Source organism: Octopus sinensis, linkage group LG3 (genome assembly GCF_006345805.1).
Source record: "Octopus sinensis linkage group LG3, ASM634580v1, whole genome shotgun sequence".
Taxonomy (NCBI): domain Eukaryota; kingdom Metazoa; phylum Mollusca; class Cephalopoda; order Octopoda; family Octopodidae; genus Octopus; species Octopus sinensis.
Window position 1 is genome coordinate 123,098,806 of NC_042999.1, and position 21,307 is coordinate 123,120,112.

Here is a 21,307-nt window from a genome sequence, read left to right on the forward strand (position 1 = left end):
TATTTAAGTCAGTGCCCAACAGCACTGATTCAACTGTACTTGATCCTGAAGTTGTTAAATGTCTTCAGTTCTCTTTTCTGTATTTCTAACTATTTTATTAATTTATTAATAGTTAACCTTTGGGATCACTAATACAAACATTTTCTGTTATATGTATCAAATATTTTAATATATTTCTATTTTCTTTCCCCTTTTTTACATCTCTGTACCTTTAATCTCAAATTCTCCCTCAATATCATCATACTGTCAAAATAATGTGTGCACTAAAATGCTTATTTAACCTTGATTCTTTGCAGACAGTTTCAAGTCATCTATATAGAGGATTACTTTATGTTGTCTACATCTAATTAACGGTGGTGCATCAGCATGACTGCAGCTCTGAGCTGAAACTAGAGAGAAAAAGAAAATATGTTCATGTTTTAGCTATTCATAATAGCAGTTTTAAAATTCGTTATATTACTACAAAAAATAAGGAAGACAAACTATCACCCTGAAAAATTCCTCTATTGGTCTTATACCTCCTACCTTTACTCCAGAGTAGGATAATTTTGCTTTATTTTGGCCAACTGGGAATCTCTGCTACTCTTTCCTTCTCTAGGCATCTTATTATGTTAAAATTAGGAATCCTGTCATTGTACTTTTTATTAATCAATCAGGTCTGTGTAATCCTGTGATCTTAGATTTATCAATTATTAATTTATCCTAAATGCATATATCTTTCCTCTGGTATCCTTTCTGATAAAGTGATGATGTAATCTATCTATCTGTCTGTCTGTCTGCCTGTCTAACCATCCATCTGTCCATTTGTCTATCTGTCTGTCTGTCTGTCCACTTTAGCTATTATAACAGTCAGTTGTATTTTTTGAGAGAAATATGTCATTAGTTAAGGCGCCCATAGGTGATACATATTGACCTGCCAATTTTTCTCAGGTCATTTCATACCATCTTAAAAAAGGAGAGTCACATTGGATAGTAGGAGGGTTACAGTGGCTATACAAAAAGATGGAATGATCAGGACTGTAATGCCTTTGGTTATAGATCTGTTTGATCTAATAGGGCCAAACACTAACAATATGTTGTCATTCTAACTGTTAGCTGTATTTTCTTTTTAGCTCCCTTAATGTTTTCTGTATGACAGAATATTGTTTATTTTCCCAGATATTTTTCCTTATAATAGGAAGGGAATTTTGTTTATAACAAACATTCTTGTAATTCTTCAATACTATGGGCTTTACTGATCATTATTTAATTACAATTTCATAATGAGCTGCTGTTTTGTCATTATAAAGTCTGCTTGTTTACCACTGGCTGTATTTTCTGCAGTATTTAGCATTTTTTTCTTTGCTCTATATTTTGTTCTAATGCTGTTCACATTCTTCAGTATTAAGGGTGACCTTTTCATTGTTCCAGTCCATGTTTATCTTGTGGTAATACCACCTTTGTTGTATGCAAAATATAATTCTGTCTGTTATTTTGTGTGTCCTATGCTGCAATATTTCATTTTAGTTGTATAGACCATGAATCCTTACTTAAGGTTACAAGTTTTTTTGCATCTCAAGAAATCAAGCACTGCAAAGATTCTAGTTCTATTCTGATATCTCTGTAACACACTTAACTGCTACTGCAATATTTTGAGGTTATTGTGATTCATCTCTTTCACAAAGAGTTTAATTTTTGTTAGTGATTTGCTCCTCTTTCTAATTTCCCTGTTATGCATATTCAAAAGCATTTAGAAGCTTGTTCATCTGTGTTAGATGATCAAATCTAATATAGTATTAATTTTGTCTGAGATTGCATTCAACTTTTGTTTTACACATCTTTACTTTTCCAAGTTCTTAATCTTTGAAATTTTCCTCTTTAAGTATGTTCTGTTTTAAGATATATTCTCTTTTGTCACTTCCTAATGTATCAGTAGTCAGTTCACCTTTCATCCTAATTGGTTTCTTAGGTATATTATCTAGTTTCTTACTATTTTTCATAGTTCAGTTTTTTATCGTTATTTTTTATTGTTACTTTTGCTTTCTTGTTATAAAAAGTGGATTTACAGAATCAGTAGAGTTTCAAACAAAATGCCTTGCAGTATGTAGTAACATTGTTGCACCTTCTGGGTAAGAAGCTTTTCTCCTTATCATGTTGATAGTATAGGTGTTAGTCAAATACTGTGGCAATTTAATACACTATTCCCTACTCTAAAATTTATTATTTCTAATAATTGTTTTAAAATTTCAGCGCAATGCCTTATTGAACATTTGCTTCAACAAGAAATCTTATTCTTAATTTTCAAAATGCTGTTTATTATTATATTAACAGAGTAGTTAGCAAATATTTATCATCATGGATAAAGCTTTCACTTCTACATCAATATCCATGGACTTTGGTTTGGCTTCAGTTCAACTTACTATCACCTATCAGCATAGAAGTATCATCTTTTATTTCCTCTGAGACACAACACTCTCATCTCATATCTGTGTCTCATCTTTATATTCCATCTCTTTAGCTTACTCTTTTTACAACCAGCAATTATTTGACTTCTTCTAATCCCACATCAGGGAAATGTATTTCAACTTACATCTCTCTAATGCCATAATCTTTGCTGACTTCATTGCACACAAATCCCATTAGCTCTAACCCTCTCCTGATACAATCAAAGATAATGCGAATGCGAAATAGTTGGACTTCCTCAACTATCTTCACTGTTCAGTGTCTTTATACTTACATGTATCCCTGACCATCATAGCAACTACTATAACATCCTTGACCTCTTCCTCATATTTTCTCAGCCATTGCTGTTTCTGCTTTCATCATAGTATCTGAACACAGCTTAATCAACAGAAACTACATAATCAAAACACAATCGTTACCAAAGCACAATCAATGCCAAAGAAAATATCTTGTAGCAATTGACTCTTTCCCTACTCTTGAATAACCTTTTCTACTACAGACACAAGGCCTGAAATTTGGGGGAGAAGTAGTCAATTACATCAACCTCAGTACTCAACTGGTACTTATTTTATTGACCCCGAAAGGATGAAAGGCAAAGTTGACCTTGGCAGAATTTGAACTCAGAATGTGAAGACAGATAAAATACTGCTAATCATTTTGCCTGGCGTGCTAATGATTCTTTTCTACTCTAGGCACAAGGCACTAAATTTTTGGGGAAGGGGCCAGTTGATTAGACCAACTCCAGTACAGAATTGGTATTTAATTTATTGACCCCAAAAGGACGAAAGGCAAAGTCGACCTTGGCGGAATTCGAACTCAGAACATGAAGATATACCGCTTAGCATTTTGCCCAGCATGCTAACATTTCTGCCAGCTCACTGCCTTCCTACTCTTGAATAATATCACAAAGACTCTCAACTTTGCTTCAGATGACAATCTCACAATTAGTGATCGTTGTTCATGGGGACCACATATGTGTATTATTGAGTGGGAACTGCATTCCAAAAGCTAGGTTTTCTCTTCATGATTAGGCTCTACAATGCAACACCTAGAGTATTCTTCACATATCTTGTATGTAACAGCTACTTCAGATACAGATTTTATCCTAGATATTTATTTTATAAAAATAGACATTCAGCCATTCACCAACTCAATCAATAACCCACAGAGATGGTTATTCTTATTTCTCTACTCTTCTACCGTCATTATAAGAAGATGTGTTCCTTCAGTCTAGCTAACTATGAACCACCTCTGCCCAAGCCCACCTTATGTATGGGTGTTACCACCTCTCATTAATCCACCTGTGTGTCACCCAACAAAACCCATATTAGTTTTCCTCAAAGCTTCCTTTGTGGGGCTGCTATTTGCTAAAAACAGAGTCTCTACTCATATATTTCTCTACTTATATTCCAACAGAACATCAACTACTTTGAGCTCATATACTTGCGGGAGGGAATGCCAAACATTTGCTTTATACTAAACATCTCAGCTCTTCTAAAGAGAAGGTATTTCTCACAGAAAGTACTCACTAAGTTTATATAAACATAATTTATGTAATCATTTATATAGCACGTATAGAAAGTTATGAGATAAATCAGAAATAACCTCAAGAAATGCAATGACACTGCATAGAGAATAAATTCCTGGTTACAGACTAAAATCTCTTAGTGAGCGGCATGTTGATACATGTACTGCAAATTATCAACTGAATTCAAAAACATTTTCTCATATATGAATGTACTGATAGAACATGTGAAGAAAAGGTAAATATGGATGGGCTACTGTGAACATATCGTCTCCCAAATTTCAATCATACATGTGTGTTTGTGTGCTAATATACATATATATATATATATACATATATGTACACACATATGTATGTATATATATATATATACATACATACATATATACATACATATATGTACACATATATATCTGTATATATATACACACACACACACACACATATATATACACACACACACACATATATATATATATATATAATATATATATATATACATATATATATATACACACACACGTATATATATATATATATATATATATATATATGTATGTGTGTGTGTTCATATATATCCATATATGCATACGGATGACATCTTCCATGGTCACCCATGACCGATGGAGGCCCTGGATATATATATATACAGATACATATATATGCATACACACACACACACACACGCACATATATAGTGGAACAAGTAAAAAGAATACAAAGAAAATGCACATTACATATAAAAAAATTAAGGCTTTTTTAAAGAAAAGCAAAGATATATCCGTATAATTAGATGATTTGATGTGTAATTATGAAGTATAAAATTCATTGTTATGAATCATTATGGGGATTCAAAGTCATACTGGTATCGTCAGAGTTGATCACTGACTTTGAATGAATACTGATTTCCAAACAGTGTTGGCTGTAATAGTACCTGAGTGAAAAGATTACATGCAAGGGAGGTAAGCTGTTCTGAAAGTGATGCTATTAATTAAGATAGATATAAATACTGGAATATGAATGGTGTATGAGGTGTATGGAGTATAGTGGGATTAAATGGTGTATGGGATGTATAGAGATTAGTGGGATTAAATATCATCCACAACTCAACATGAACAAAACTTTTCACTCAGGTACTATTAGACCCAACAACATTTGGAAATCAGTGTCCATTCAAAGTCAGCGATCAGCTCTGTCTATACCGGTATGACAGTGAATCTCTATAATGATTCATAATAGTGATTTTTATACTTCATAATTACACATTAAATAATTTAATTGTATGTATATATATATACACACACACATATATATATATACACACACATATATATATATATATATATATATAATACATATGTATCTATATTTATATATATATATACATTTACACACACACACACATATATATATATATATGCATATATATACATATGTATCTATACATATATATATATAAATACATTTACACACACACACACACACACATATATATATATATATATATATATATAAAAACATACATATGCATGTATACATATATTTATATACATACATGAATCTACAGAATATAAATATAGTGTTCAGTTTGGGTCTGCCTATCAACCTTTGCTGGTAACTGACAATGTGATTACATTACTTGTTTCTTTTCATGATCTGGCATTACGTGGTAATTATGCTATCACCTATGTAACGTTTACCACATAGTATTCTAGCATACGGCAGTGAAGCGCAGGTACAATATATGTGAAGTATGATGTAATAAAAATTTTAAATGAATTGCTTGTTTTATCCTGATCTTTTGTATATGTATCTATATCTATGTGTGTCTATACATATATCTGCATATGTATATATATTATGCAATGTACACAGTATACAGTTATGAGCTACTAATAGTTTCATACCTTGGAGATGTATTCTAGGCAAGTTTTAAGAACACACCCTGTGTCTCCAAACAATCTTTAAGGCATGTTATTAAAACTTGCCTAGACTACATCTCCAACTAATAGTAGCTCATAACTATACTATGTACATTAAATATTATTTGTTTCTCACTGGATGAAGTACTTTTTTTGTTGACCTTACAGTAAGATAAAAGTAAATTTTGTATATATATAATAAATATATATATATATGTATGTACAAGCACACACGCACACATACACTAAGTTAAGCACAGTTACTTGCCACACACCCAAACTCTAAGCATACACACACGAACACACACACACACACACTACAAACGAAACACACACACGATACATATACATACACGCACACACACATACCTCTTTGTTTTTGACCTGTGACTGGACCCAAAAACACCACTCCTTAATTCTTACATACTGGCCTGCTACTAGCCAGTTGTTCGCCATACACACACGTGTCATCATTGTACACACACACGTGCACACGCTGATCTCCCTGCACGCACACACCCACACACATTCCCCCTCTCACTTTCTTTACCATACTGTCTTTGATAAACTCTCCTGTCTTTAAAAAACATTATTCTTCTACCTTACTACTTCCGTCTTTCAATATGTGACCTCTCGAGTACCACTGGTGATCTTTTTCCTCTGTCTTCCCTTCTCGGGATCTTTCCTTCTCCTATGTTTCCGACGAAGAGCTCCGCTCGAAACGTTAAACCCTCCTTCCCTTCTTTCCTGAGCATCCAATACGTCCTTGCGTTGTTGTGGTTTTTTGTTTTCTTGTTTGGATTAACTATATATATATATATATATATATAACTATATATATATATATATATATATATATATATATATATATATATATATATAGAGAGAGAGAGAGAGAGAGAGAGAGAGAGAGATGTCTATATATATAGCTGTGTATATATGATTCTTTCAGGAAGAATGATTCTTAAAGCACACATAGCTATGAATAATAGCATGTAAATTTGGGGTTGAAATACCCTTTTGGATACAGAAGTCAAAGGCAAGTCTTTATGAATTTTATGACATAATATACTTCAATACTCTGTACACATAAGCACACACAACTATAAAGCATGGCCATATCTATAGTTGTATAATTATGCTCAAATTCATCAGCATAGTGGAATTTTTCTGAAGATCGATTTTGTTGGAATGAAGATATGTCTGGTAGGTTTCAGTATTGGTTGGTCTCTAAAATCTTGTTTGGCTTTGAAATCAGTAGCATTTTCAGTTAGGCATAGTTTGATGTTTCTGTATTGCCTTTGTCTTATTAGAATATATGAAGATTATGCCTGATGATGAAAGATGTATTTAAGAGTAACAAATATCACTTGCGAATAGAATGCTGAATTTAAAATCAACAGAAATTAATGGTTGTGCTATAGTTGTAGATAGAAACATATTGAATATGTTGGAATTAGAAGTTCACGGATTAAAAATAGACAAAAATTTGGATGATAAATCTTGGTGGATACAGCATAGACTGAATGTTGCAAAGGTAACTTCAGCAAAACAGCAGTGTCTGACAAAGGTTATTTTGTTGTGTAATCCACCGAAAGAGATATTAGCCATACATTGTAAATTATTTTCTTAATATCAAGTGTAGCAGGTGGTTGTCATATATGTGCACACTTCCATATGAATTCATATGCAGACAGACACACACATGCACTTTTCTAGAAAGTATTGTGGACAGAGAAACATATGTCTGTATACATAATGTGTTTACTCAGTGTAACAGATGTTTGTCTTGAAATATTGAATCAAATAAAACACTGATTAATGAAATAATAGATGTGACAGAAGTTTATTTTTAACAGTAATATTCATGATGAAAATAAATGATTCCTGTCTAATAAAAATTTGGTACTAGCAAAAAGCTTCCATATTTGTCATAATATATGAAGAGTCAAAATATCATGAACGAAAGTAAAGTGATAGAGTAAAATCAATATAACACAAAGGAAGTAACATTAGATTGACTGAGATAGTATTACGGAAGAACATTTTTTTTTATTTAAAAAAAATATTAGTTCATTATATGCTTGAGGTATAAACTTTTTTTATTTTTAATAAAAGGATGCACAGATCCATTTTAGATTTTTTTGTGTGTAAATAAAATAAAAATAGGTGTAAAGTCAAGTGAGTGTTTTCATAATCTTTTAATATAATGACAGTACTATGAAAACTTAAAAAGTCGGAAGGTGTATAATTTGGAATTAAAAATATAATAAAACAAAAGCTAAAGGAAAATGCAAAATGTCACTGATTGACAGCTTGTTATATTTGATGGACAGTAAAAATAACTCTAAAACAAAAAGATGAAAACTAGAAACAAATAGAAAATAGAAACTACTATTTTGAAAGGAAAACAAAACTCCTGGAAAGTTTCAATTTTTGTGCTTCATTAATTTCGTTCATTTTCTTGATCTAAAAAATATAATAACATTACTAAGAAAATATAAAATAATATAGAACAATATAAAACAATTGGAACATATATTTAAAATGATCTATTGATCAATTCACAGCAAGGCTTCTAAGCTTTTTCTGAGGTAATTTTAACGCTAGATATGTAACTCTTTGTTGAACAAATAATTTCTCTTGATGATTGCAATACTGATTAAGATCTTTTTTGGTTGAAATTATTTACTTCTTCAATTAATTTAACATAAGGACATCCCTTGATTTAAAAATAATTAGAACTGTTTCTTGAAAAATAGATCTTCTAGACTCTTGGCCTACTCAAATTAGATTTCAATATATAATCCAATATCATATCGATGTTCATAAAAATGTCAATTACTAACTTGACGTCTCTTAAATATCATATATAATATATTTGGACATAGAGAACTCCTAAATAAGGAACTATAGAATAGATTGGATTATAAAAAAAAAAATTAGCAAAAATAAGACCCTTTATGTTGTAAATTTTATTTTCAGTTTTTAGCTGTAGGAAATAAGTTAAATTAATAAATATAGATAGATTCCTAAATCATCTGTCTCACTTTTTTTTTTCAGTGATTATAAAATTTTTTTTTTTGCACTTTAATTTATAATTTCTTATATCTGTATTCTTTCCAACCACTGAATATATATTGCAGTCATGTTGGTTCTCTACTCTTTAGCATTCAAATTATTCTGTTAAATTTAATGCTTATTTATTCACATTGTTTTGAACTAATTATGCATTATTTCATAGCTTCATGATTTTGATGATATGAGTATTTATTTTTAGAAGGATATTGTAGGTAGGTGTGAGAGGCCTGATCTACCTGGCTTGAACATAAAACATCTGGGATATTTGGGCCAAATATGGCCAATTTAAATGCTGAAGGGTTAAGGATATTTATGAGCTTTTAAAAATCAATATATTATTGTTCCATTGAGTTTCTCAATTCTATTTGAAAATTTATAATTGGAACATTTTCAATCTATGAAACTTTTATATGAGACTTTTATATTTAGGAATACATCAAATATGTAACGCTGTCATTGAGCAATTTTGCAAAACATGAATACATACACAATTATGTTAGACCATTTGCCACACACAGTAGCCTATTATACATTTTATTTTTGGTTTCTTCATTTTTCATAACATTAACATTTAAAACTATATGAATATAAGTACAATTAACTAGAAGAAAACTGAGTTAAGCATCAAAATGTATATATGATAGTTGTTTTAATTATTTTTCATTGTTATATTGAAAGAAGATTGAAGAGATAGATATTTGCATTTTGCATTCACATTCAGCAAACAGACTAGAGTATCCCATTAAAGACATCCCTGATACGAGCAATTGCTTCAAATATCTAGTTTTTGGCAAAGGTAATATATTGGAAGAGTAAAGGACATTACAGTAATATTTATAGAAGATGCATGACAATAGGCCAAAGAGGATGAGCAATGGTGAATTTTAAGATAAGCTACCAAAGATTGCAATATAAGAGCAATTTTATTGTATAGGCATTCTTGTATTTTATAGAATGTCAGCTACTGCTTAGAATTAAAATACTTCTTGCTTGAGTTTCAGTTTAATTTTGTATTTAAGTTTGACAATCTTAGCATCTTTGTTCATCTCTGATCCCAAATGATCAAGTGAAAACTAAAAGTGCAAAACAAAACTTAAAATTCTAATAAGAAGCATCCTTGCTAGAACATTCATGCTGAGTTAAAGGTTTGGCAGTTTGTATCTTCTTAATGGTATTACTGTGTCCAATATATAAATGAAGCCAAATCCATCCAGATATAAATTAGATATGAGATAGAAAGGTATCAGCAATTTAAGCAATAGCAGCATTTTTTTTTTCTTTTAGAGAGGGTTATAAAACTCTCTACCAAAAACTTTAACCTTATCTTGAAAATGGCATCAGTCCAGATGTTCTTTTTTTTTATTCCTTTGCAACTGAAAATTACTATGGTCAGTTTCACTGCTCTAACCAACCTTTTGATTGACCTACCTCTACTGTTGATACTATCTACTAACAATTCATGGTACTGCTTCCAGCTGTTACTTCCAAAACATAAAATTTATCTTTACTATGCTAGACATGTCTGCATATTGATAAGATATGGAACACTTGAAGTACTGTTGAGATAAATGGCTGAAGCAAATAATTCCTCCTGAAATAATTTACATAAAATTAGTTGGCTATATCTCATGAACATATTTTTATGTCATGAATGAATATTTTTAGCCTTGTCTTTTTTTTTCTTTCTATCGGGCATTCAAGATAGTAATTTCATTGTGCAGAAAGTTATTCAGTTTTGCTTGTGTTTGCAGTCTCAATATTTAACATTTTAAATACCAAAAATATACATTTCATATCTCTGATTAGTATGTCTCACTTAAAGGACAGAGCTACCTAGAAATCACTTTAGAATAACTTACAGGTTTAACACTAAGTATATGTTATGCTTCTGATCTAAAACTACATTTGTCATGTAGTAGTTGATTAATCAAAGGTTCTAGAGTAGCCTTAGTGGGCATAACAAACTGGTTAAGTATGTAACAATGTAACCTCTTTCTTTCTGAGAAGATGACACTGAGTCTAGATGTATCAAGGCAATTGATATTACAGTTATTTGTGTGCCTTTTGATTCAAATTTGTCTCAAAAATGAGTGTAAGCACTATCTAGGGATGTGTTCTAAGAGTGTTTTAGAGGACTCCTGGTAGGTTCAGGCATTTTTTGGTGAATTCAAATGTTAGCTGATTTGGAAATAATTCAGTCATGAACTGTATAAGGGTTTCAATATCATCATCATCATCATCGTTTAACGTCTGCTTTCCACGCTAGCATGGGTTGGACGATTTGACTGAGGGCTGGCAAACCAGATGGCTGCACCAGGCTTCAGTCTTGATCTGGCAGAGTTTCTACAGCTGGATGCCCTTCCTAATGCCAACCACTCCAAGAGTATAGTGGGTGCTTTTATGTGCCACCGGCACGGGGGCCAGTCAGGCGGTACTGGCAACGATCACTGGTACTGTATACTGGTACTCAAATCTTTTTACACATGCCACCAGCACAGGTGCCAGTAAGGCAATGCTGGTAATGATCACTGGTACTGTATACACCAAGCCTAAATCAACTGTGTTATGCAATACAGTTGTTACTGTTATGATTGAATGAATCATTTACTCTCATTAACACATCTACACTATGTAGATCTAGTCTAACAGTTTGTAATAACATGCTTAATAACTAGCTGATATATACAAATCTTATCTATAACTTTCAGCAAGTAACTATAAGTCTGGATAATTTAGCATGCTCCTGGCCATAAAAAGAAAACTATAACTAGGATATATTTGCCATTGAAGATAAAGTGGCAGCAATGATTGCATCAGGAAATCTAAATCCATACACAGTTGTAAAGTTAAAATTATCTCAGAAAAATCAGTACAACTCATTAAAAATCACCACCAAACAATCTAGAAAACTATAATAGCAGAGAATTATTAGAAAATTTAATGAAAAATTGGAACTACTATCAATATTATTTAGAAAATCACTCATTCCCTTATTACCAAGTATTCGCAGTCTTCTTCTAAAGCAGCTCCAATCAAGTAAACCTTGAAAGAACATTCAGCACATTAAATAATAAATTCAATATACTACAACAAAATCCAGTAAAATCTTCCAAAAAAGCAAGCTTTTACCAATAACTAATCTTGATAAATGAGATCTACACTAAAACCTATTTGAAGTTGTTGACTACTTTTCTCTGGCAGGTGTAGGTTGTAAGTGAGAGGAGTGGCCTACTAGATACACTTACTCCATGTGTGCAGCTAGTATAACTAAAAATTAGCAATATTTTCAGTCAAAAGTTTGATATACTGTGTGGTTTAAACTGTAACTTTTGATAATCAAATTTCTTGGAGCTTTAGTGTCTTAAATTAATCTCAAAACCCTTGTATTTTTATGATCTAAGTTGCATTAGAGAATCAGTTAAACTGAACAATTTTTGAATTCTATAAAATTTTGAAGTAAGCCTATGTATAAAATATCAGAAAAATAATTTTTTTTTAATAACATGAGCTCCATAACATAAATCTATGGCAAAGTAGTGCTTAACTATACCAAATAATTTGATTTCTCTGAGTCCATATCTGACCAAATTTGTATCGGCCTTTCTTTTGTTTCGGTTCAATCTCTGAATAAACTAGGAGAAATGATTCCGGTTTTAGTATAATACAGGTACTGAATATTCTTTATTAATGGCTTAGACATATGAGAAAGTGTAGCACCCATGACCTTTTCCGAGCTCTCTCAGACTAATGAGAAGAAAGTAGGAAGTTATCCTCAGATCAAAACCCTGGCCTAACTGTTTGTTACAAAGCATATTCCATGAACGGTATCCAAGGACCAAATTGTTGTATTAAACTAGGTCAGAGATTATGATAAGCAACCACAACATATTGATGCACTGTGTATATATTGCCTCAGGTTAACTTTGCAAGAATATATAACCACAGCAATCTGCCTCTTTTGGATATGTTCAAATAAAATACAATGAATTAAAAGCTGAAGCAAATATAATCACAGGCAACTTAATATAAAAATAACATATTCAACAGCAGTTAATTTTCAAAAAAGATATGTGTGTGTGTGTCTATTTGATGTGATCAATCAGTGTTATATATTCAAATGTTTACTGGACATGTTCTCTTGTAATGTAAATTAGTAAATTAAGCCATGCTTAATTTACCCCTTTTCTCTTCAAAATACTTACCATCACCGAATTTTAACATTTGTTACTTTTGGGGAACTAAAAATTTGAAATTCATGAGTCCATATTTTTGCACTAATTTAGATGCAAAAATATTTTGGCTTACTAGAAGCTTTCTAATTTCCTCTGCCAATTTGTAGAATGAAGAATATTCTTGCTATTAGTATTATTTTTTTCCTATTTATAAGTATTTAAATAATTTATACTGTTCCCTTGAGATTAGTGGGATTACAATCTACTGTTTCTGCAATATCTGTGTGATAAAATGAATGTGTTCAGTAAGCTATGAAGATGGTCAGGAATCAAAGTAGTCAGGGAATTGTTCACATGAGAGAAGACTAAAATTGGATGAAGTGATGAAAATTAAAGCAAACTCCTTGTTGATTGTAATCTAAGGTAGTTATCACTGAGGTAAGAATGTTAATGGAAAAATAGAAACATATACTTGTGTGTACACTAAACAAGCACATGTGTGAATGAGAAGAAAGATATGCAAATCTGACTGGCAGGAATTGAACTATTCATTTGTAGATTTATATCTGATCTTTGTCATTTTCAGCCTAAGCTAAAATTTCTATTTCTTTACTACCCACAAAATCACAGAGAGGACAAACAAGGACAGACAAACGGATTAAGTCGATTATATCAACCCCAGTGCGTAACTGGTACTTATTTAATCAACCCCAAAAGGATGAAAGGCAAAGTCGACCTCGGCGGAATTTGAACTCAGAACATAGCAGCAGACGAAATGCCGTTAAGCATTTCACCCTGTGTGCTAACGATTCTGCCAGCTTGCCGCCCTTAAAACATGCATTCCCATGCCAAGCTAAAATTCCAAGAGTTTGAATAAGAACTTTTAATTTCCAAGTTCCTTTGCTAAATTTTGAAGAAGCAATCTTCTTATTAGACCTCATAATGAAATCAAAATATCTTCATAAATGTTTGTCATGCTGTCATTTGTGATCTTTAATGCACAGTATAAGGTACAAAAGTGAAGGTGCATGGCTTAACAGTTTGGGTGTTGGACTCATGATTGTAAGATTGGGATTTTGATTCCTAGACCAAGCAATGTGTTGTGTTCTTGAGCAAAACGCTTCATTTCACATTGCTCCAGTCCAATCAGCTGAATATAATGAGTAATCTTGCAATGGACTAGTGTCCCACTTAAGGAACAATACATACTCCATAGAAACCAGGAAACCAGCCCTATACTCCTTACAGAATAATTTGAACTAAGCCCCCCACCATGTAAGGTTCAAAACATCTCTATATTCTATGCAAGTGACAATTATTTTTTGACCCTTAGTTCTGATTGAGCAACCATATGATGAAAGATGTTCCTATCTTGTCCTTTCATCTTCATTCCAGATATAATATATCTAAGATTACATTATTCAATTTGTCCTTTTAGTGAAGTCATGTGGCTTAGTGGTCAGGGTATTCAGCTCATGATCATTAGGTCATGAGTTCACTTCCCAGTGGTGTATTGTATCCTTGAGCAAGACACTTTATTTCAAGTTGCTCCAGTCCTCTCAGCTGGCAAAATTTCAAAGGGCCAGCCTTGTCGCATTCTGTATCATGCTGAATCTCCCTGAGAACTATGTTAAGGGTATGTGTGTTTGTGGAGTGCTCACCCACTTGCACATTAATTTCATGAGCAAGCCGTTCCATTGATCAGATCAACTGAAACCCTCATCATAACCAATGGCGTGCCAGTTCATTCTTTCAAAAATGTGTGGTGAGATTTGGTTATTATTTCTAGTAGGTCAACTTTCCCAATAAAAGTTTCCTATCAACTTGTTTAGGGATAACTGTTATTCTACCTGAACAAGCAGACATGATTGAAAAAGCATTCTTACTGTGACAACCTCAACTTTTTATAGGTATGTAGGACTATAATGAATGCTTTGTTTATTCAAAATAATAGGGTGGGATTTGAGGTAGATTTGTTTACTATTTCTAGCTGATTGACTGACCATTTTGAAGCTCTCTTTTTGGTGACTACTGAGGAAATTGGAGGAAAAGCAATAAATAATTTTGAGTTGACTAATAGTCGTTTGATTAAAATACTGAATTTCATATACCTTATGTGATAAAATAATTTGAAGTAGTTTTTTTTTTAACATCAATTTGTTAAACAGGTTATTTGCTAAAATCTAAAAGTAAATTTGGAAGAAAATTTTCAATTTGAAAGAGACTCTTATATATATCACAGGCACATGCATATCCTTCCACATACATTAACACAAAAATTGCCATTTGAAACTATGACCACTGTTTGTATTTTCAGAAAAGATATGTCAGACCTGATTGTGTTCCATAGTCTTAATACTTCTATTGTTTCTATATGAATATTGATCAAATTGTACATTTTCCCCAGTCTTGATTAGGCTCCAAATACCCAATTAAAATGTTCTCTATTTTGTTGCAAAAATACAGGAATCTAATTCCATCCAAACAACAGGTCTTTTCCTGTAGTCTTCACTTTCTTATAAGTTCTTCCTGTTGACTTTTCATTTATGCATGTTGTTGTTCTATTCTAAATTGACAGCCAGCCAAAATAATGTATAAATATGATATAATAACTGTAACAAATTCTCTGAGAATCCAGGAAGTGTATTGTATTCAGCTTATCTAAATTTATAGCAGAACAGTAAACACCTTAGTGCTTGTAGATTTAAGGAAGATATACTCCTTTGCAGTACATATGTAAGCAAACATGTGAAACAGTAGCATACAATACATTTTACCTAATATGCAACAACCCTAAAGTTATCTAAATTAACTTTGTACCTATTTATTTATTATTAAAATTAAAAAAATATTCCTTTATTTTATTCATTTAAATCTTAATGTCTTTTAGGTAAATCAATTTAGTAACAAATTAATGCTTAGATTTGGTGGTAAGAAGTAGTAGCAAATATATCCTCTTCATTCATATATCTATTTTTAATTCCACACCAGCTTTGTGTAAATTTCTGTACATTAAATTTGCTTTATTCTTTTTTGATAGTATTTCAGATAATAAATATGTTTACTAAAATTTTCTTAAATAAAGTAGCCAATTTTTGAGGAAAAAAAATCAAGAAAGAAAAAAAATTAATTAATTTTAGTGGTGGATATTAATTACTGTATTTCACTGCTGGAAAAAATATCAAGGTTATGATTAGTACATTCATATAAGTAACTTTATTTGCCACATATTCCATAATTTATTTGTTAATCCATTCAAACGAAAGAGTAAGAAGTGTTCATTACATTATATATGAAATATATTTTTTTCTTTAAGTAAAGATGTTGGGTGGTTTAGACGAGGTAGAAATATTTTAGAGAAAATTTAATTAAATAGGTTATTGTTCTGATTTCCATAAATTCTTTTGAAAATAACACTGTTATAAAAATATATTTTTTTAAGTAGTGGAAAAATTTTCACCAATATGTCTAGTTAGTTTGTAATGCAGTAACAAAAGTAACTAAGACTGAACTGTTCTGCAGCCAAAATGAAAATTACTTATGACCACATCCACATTTCAGATTGCTGATTCTATTACATTTTTCTTTGGATTAAATGCAAGTATTCCCAACCACATATTATTGGTAATTGTCTACATAATATGAAGTCTGTTGCTTAGTTTTCATAGGTAGCAATGTGTGAGCTGAAATTTCTTGTTACTACTTGTTCTATGTATTGTAGATTACAGCTCATTAATCACAGTTCTTTTCAGAGAGAGAGCGCTCCTTCAACTGAACTACTACATTGCTCTTTGAGTTGCTTCCAACACCTAAATGAAAATGGCACTATTCGAAATTTGTTTGTAAGTCTTCATAATGCTTGTGCTCTATTCCTATTGTTATAGAAAATTATTCAGTGTGAAAAAAAAAAAAAAGATATCTTACTAATGGAAAGCTAAGTTATCACTTTCTCTTTTCCTTCTTTTCATTTTACTTGGATTATAATCAACTTGCCAGTAGGTCATGTAGCATTTCAATGTGATAATCTTTATCCAAATGAGCCGGTTGTGTGCTTATGGTTTATTAACACTTCCCACTCACCTTGTTTAAATATCTACTACACTTGCTTTTTAAGAAATATGTTGCTTGGCTCTTGCGAGAGAGAAGATAGTTTTGTAAAATATGTGATATTGCTAATGCTATACGCTAGTATCAGCAGTGATATTACAATGTACGGAAGTTATCAAGTGAACGGTAGTATTGATTTCTGTGTTGAAGTGAATTTCCTATTTTTGCCCATTTCTCGTATGTTCTAAAACAAGGCTAGAATGCTAGTTGTGTTCCTTTTGAAGCATGACATTTGATATACAGTCTGCTCTTATCTTCACTTGTGAAGTTAAACTTGTGTGATATAGAACTAAATGCTTTGTTTATGTGTAAGATATACTGAAATTGCACACTTATTTTGTTGCTTAATACTTTTACGACTGAAGTAAAGAAAAATGTTTTCCTTCCTCACTCTTACTCAATATTTATATATATATTAGGTTTGTCTAATAAAACTAAAAATGAGCATTTTTACTGGAAAAATGTTTTAAATAAGATGCTTACCTCAATAAATTACAGCAAGAAAAATTATATTCACCATTTTCTGTTTGGTTTGTTGATTTTTTTGCTTCTAAAATTCAATTCTTCGGTTTTTATCACCCTTTAACTTCTATACAAATAATGAATTTTTCTTTCTCTCACAGAGGGGACTATATAACATTCTACAGCTTCCATGCTGTAACTACTGTAAAGAGAATATGCTTGTGCAAATGTGTATCTGTTGAACATAAATACAGCATACTTACATAAATATATATATATGTTTGTGTGTGTGTGTTCAACAGATATATAAGTAAAGACATACCTACCTGCCTGTATCTATCTCTCTATATATAAAATATACAATGCTTAATATTTTCCTGTTAGTGCCTGCCGTTTTTTCATTTCTAGTTGGTACCTGCTGTTCTCAGTCTCTGAGAGATGCAGCAATTCCATAATCACTTATGTTTCTATTATTTTATTTTTCAATGCTTTATGCCTATGTAAGAAATCATTACTTTATTTCATAATTCTAATTCAAAATAACTGTTTAGTATTTCATTTTAATTACATGAGATATATCTTCATATACTCACTTTTGTTATTTTATTTGGCTTTCTAATAAAAATTCTTCTTCGGTTGACATAAATAACCACTTTTTTTTATTGTTCATTTTCCATCCTTTTGAGAAATATTTTTCCACTATGGAGGAAAATATGAAAACTCAAATAAAATATTGAACTTGAAATATTGTAAATATGTGTGTAGTAATATAATACATTATTAACTTTATATCAAATTCTTCAATTTACCATACATATTTAATAAAAATATATATATTGAGGTTTTAGACTTGGAATATTTAAAATACTACAGATATTAGAAGTATAGTTGATATATAAATTCATATGTGTATTTAGTATACCTTGTGTGAGTATTCCACAAATAAATTTTGTTAATTGAAAAATTCCTCTAATTATTTTGGAAGTAAAATTTTATTTCTGTTGTCTAAATTCCTTTCAAAAAATGTTTTAGAAATATTTTGATAGTATGTTTTTTACATCAGATTACCAGAATCTAGAATTTATGACTGCACCGTATGTGTGTGTGTGTAACTAGAGTGTGACACATGTTCAGACACACACATATACATAAACACACACATGTGTGTGTGTGTATACATACATTCATGTGTGTGTGTATATATATGTACATGCACACTCACATGCATGCACACAAGCATATATACACTGTACAATATAATGGATCCATTTCAGCCAATTTTACCAATCAGTTTTGCTCACAAAAGTTCAGGTAAAAAAAAAAATACTTGCTACTTATCAGAAGGGCTCAAATATGATTCTTATATGAAACTGACTGTTAAAATCAGCAGAAATGGATCTACAAATGTTAATATGCCCCCTCTGTTAACCAATATACAAGTTCCTGTTATTTCTAACTCCAGGATTCTTAGCTAACTCTCTCTCTCTCTCTCTCTCTCTCTCTCTCTCTCCATATATATATATATATATATTAATAAATCTCAGGGTAGCAAAAAAATTTAGAAAAATTCTTTGCTACCAGTGGTCTAGCGAAAAGAAAAAACTACTCAATAGACTTTATATTATTCATATAAAAATATAGTGGTTTGTAGTTTAACTGCTCTTTCTAGCGAGTCAGATGTCCTGTTATGGCCATCTCTTATGTGTTTAAATGTACACTGTATTTTTATATATATATATATATATCATGTTAGATGTGGGTGCATGCATGTGTATATGTGTGTGTATATATATATGTGTGTGTGTGCATATTCATACACATTAATTCATTGATATATATACATTGACTTTTATGCATTTGACTTACTGTATTTAAATAATTTGTGTATATATGAACAAAGTTTTCACATTTACTTTTTAATTCATTCTAAGTAGATTTGTTCCTTTATTCTTCTTAGATTTCAATCATACCACGTGCACTTTTTCTTAAGTAACAAGAAAATTGTATGCTCTCTAATTTATTGATACGTTCTGAATAGATGTATCAAATTTGGTTTAAAATAACAATTTTCCAAATATTATAATAATCATATGCAGTACACTAGCTAGATGCAGGTGGTTAAATAATGTTCACTTTGTTGTTTTCTGGTTAGATTTCAGCTACACTTTCTATCACAGAATTGTGAAATTATCAACGTAATGAAATATTTCCTTCCTTAAGTTTATGCTGATGAGGTTCTTATGTGTGTAGCATGCATAGATTAATACAACACTACGAGTAATAACATTATTTGAACATATCTGTTGTAGGAATGTTGTATTGTTGCAGCTTTTATATTTACTCTGATACATATAAAACATTACCAGACGCTTGATAAGTTTGTGAAGTGATGTATATGACCTATCTATGCCAAAAACAGAACAGCAAACAATATATTGGTTAATGATGATGTATGATATTAAAATTTATTTTATGTTTATTCTTGTACATTTTAAATACATTTTAAATGCATTTATTCTTAATCTATTTTAAATATTTATGCAGCTGCATGAAAAATATATGTTGGTTATTTTTTATCCTCTCATATATATATATTGTAATGATGTAAAAAAAACTAAAATTCATGCATTTGTGTGTGTTAATATTTAGTGTTTCATTTTATGAATATAAAATTCCATAGTGTAAGAATTATGCGGTGCACTTAACGGAAAAAGTTCTAGGCTCCCCTCCTCACCTGCACCATACGTGGGTGATGTAATATACTTTTTAGCATTGTATTTTTACATCATTTCTAATCATCTTAATAGCTTGTATGATCCATTGCTCACATCTTCATCTTTCAACTACAGCTATAGGAGATATTTTAGCAATAGGGTAACATGTTATGCTTGCTAACTTTTCCCCATGTTTGTGACTTGAATTTGCATATCATTGATTAATTAGATAACTGAAGAACTAAACTATAACTATGCAAACTTTTAAATATATAAAGATATATATTTAAGTATGATTTTTCTTCATTCATGTATGCACATATTGCTAAGTGCATAGCAGCATTAATTATGCATAGGCATACACACTGCTGTTTATTGGGCCAATTATATATGTATGTGTGTGTAAGACTATGTTTGCAGAAAGATTTACATACATCTTAAAAGTGCATTTCACTTAATCTTTGTCTAGTTATTATTAAATGTGATATGTGTTTGCTAGAAAACTTCATTGGATTAACTGTGATTACTAAATTAGGCATAGGGACTGCAATTTTGAAGTGGCTGGGGTAGTCAGTACCATTTAGCCCAATGTGTGACTCTTACTTCATTGACCCTGAAATGCAAAATTTACTTCAGTGGGATTTGAACTCAGAATGCAAAGATGTAGAACAAATACTACAAAGCATTTTTACTCAAGCTCTAAAAATTCTGCTAATCTATCATACTTCATCATATAAATAGTAATAATAATAATCTAAGGGGCTGAGAAATTGCTTCCTGCGTATTCTGAACATTTGTCTATTTTGATGTTATTAATAAGGATTGTTATAGCATTCATCCATTGAATTACATGTCCCCCTATTTAAGTCTATTATGACTTAC

The 21,307-nt window shown here is 31.0% G+C and overlaps 1 protein-coding gene and 1 long non-coding RNA gene across 8 annotated transcripts in view; one reads left to right on the forward strand and one right to left on the reverse strand.

Moving 5' to 3' along the window:
- Positions 1 to 21,307, forward strand: part of LOC115209230 — a 417,183-nt gene that overhangs the window by 152,838 nt on the left and 243,038 nt on the right. For 2 of the 7 annotated variants that reach the window (XM_036501251.1, XM_036501252.1), the window contains exon 1: positions 16,824 to 16,984. The exons of 4 other annotated variants lie outside the window; for them this stretch is intronic. In XM_036501251.1, coding sequence (XP_036357144.1) covers positions 16,853 to 16,984 — 132 coding nt within the window. In that variant the 5' untranslated portion in view covers positions 16,824 to 16,852. Of the gene's footprint in view, positions 1 to 16,642; positions 16,740 to 16,823; positions 16,985 to 21,307 lie in introns of those variants that run through there. One more of the 7 variants, XM_036501253.1, reaches the window with a different exon arrangement.
- LOC118762553 lies at positions 8,072 to 17,983 on the reverse strand. Its single transcript, XR_004998306.1, has 2 exons — positions 17,733 to 17,983; positions 8,072 to 8,358 (listed from the first exon to the last, which is right to left on the reverse strand). It is a non-coding gene; the product is annotated as an uncharacterized LOC118762553 (long non-coding RNA).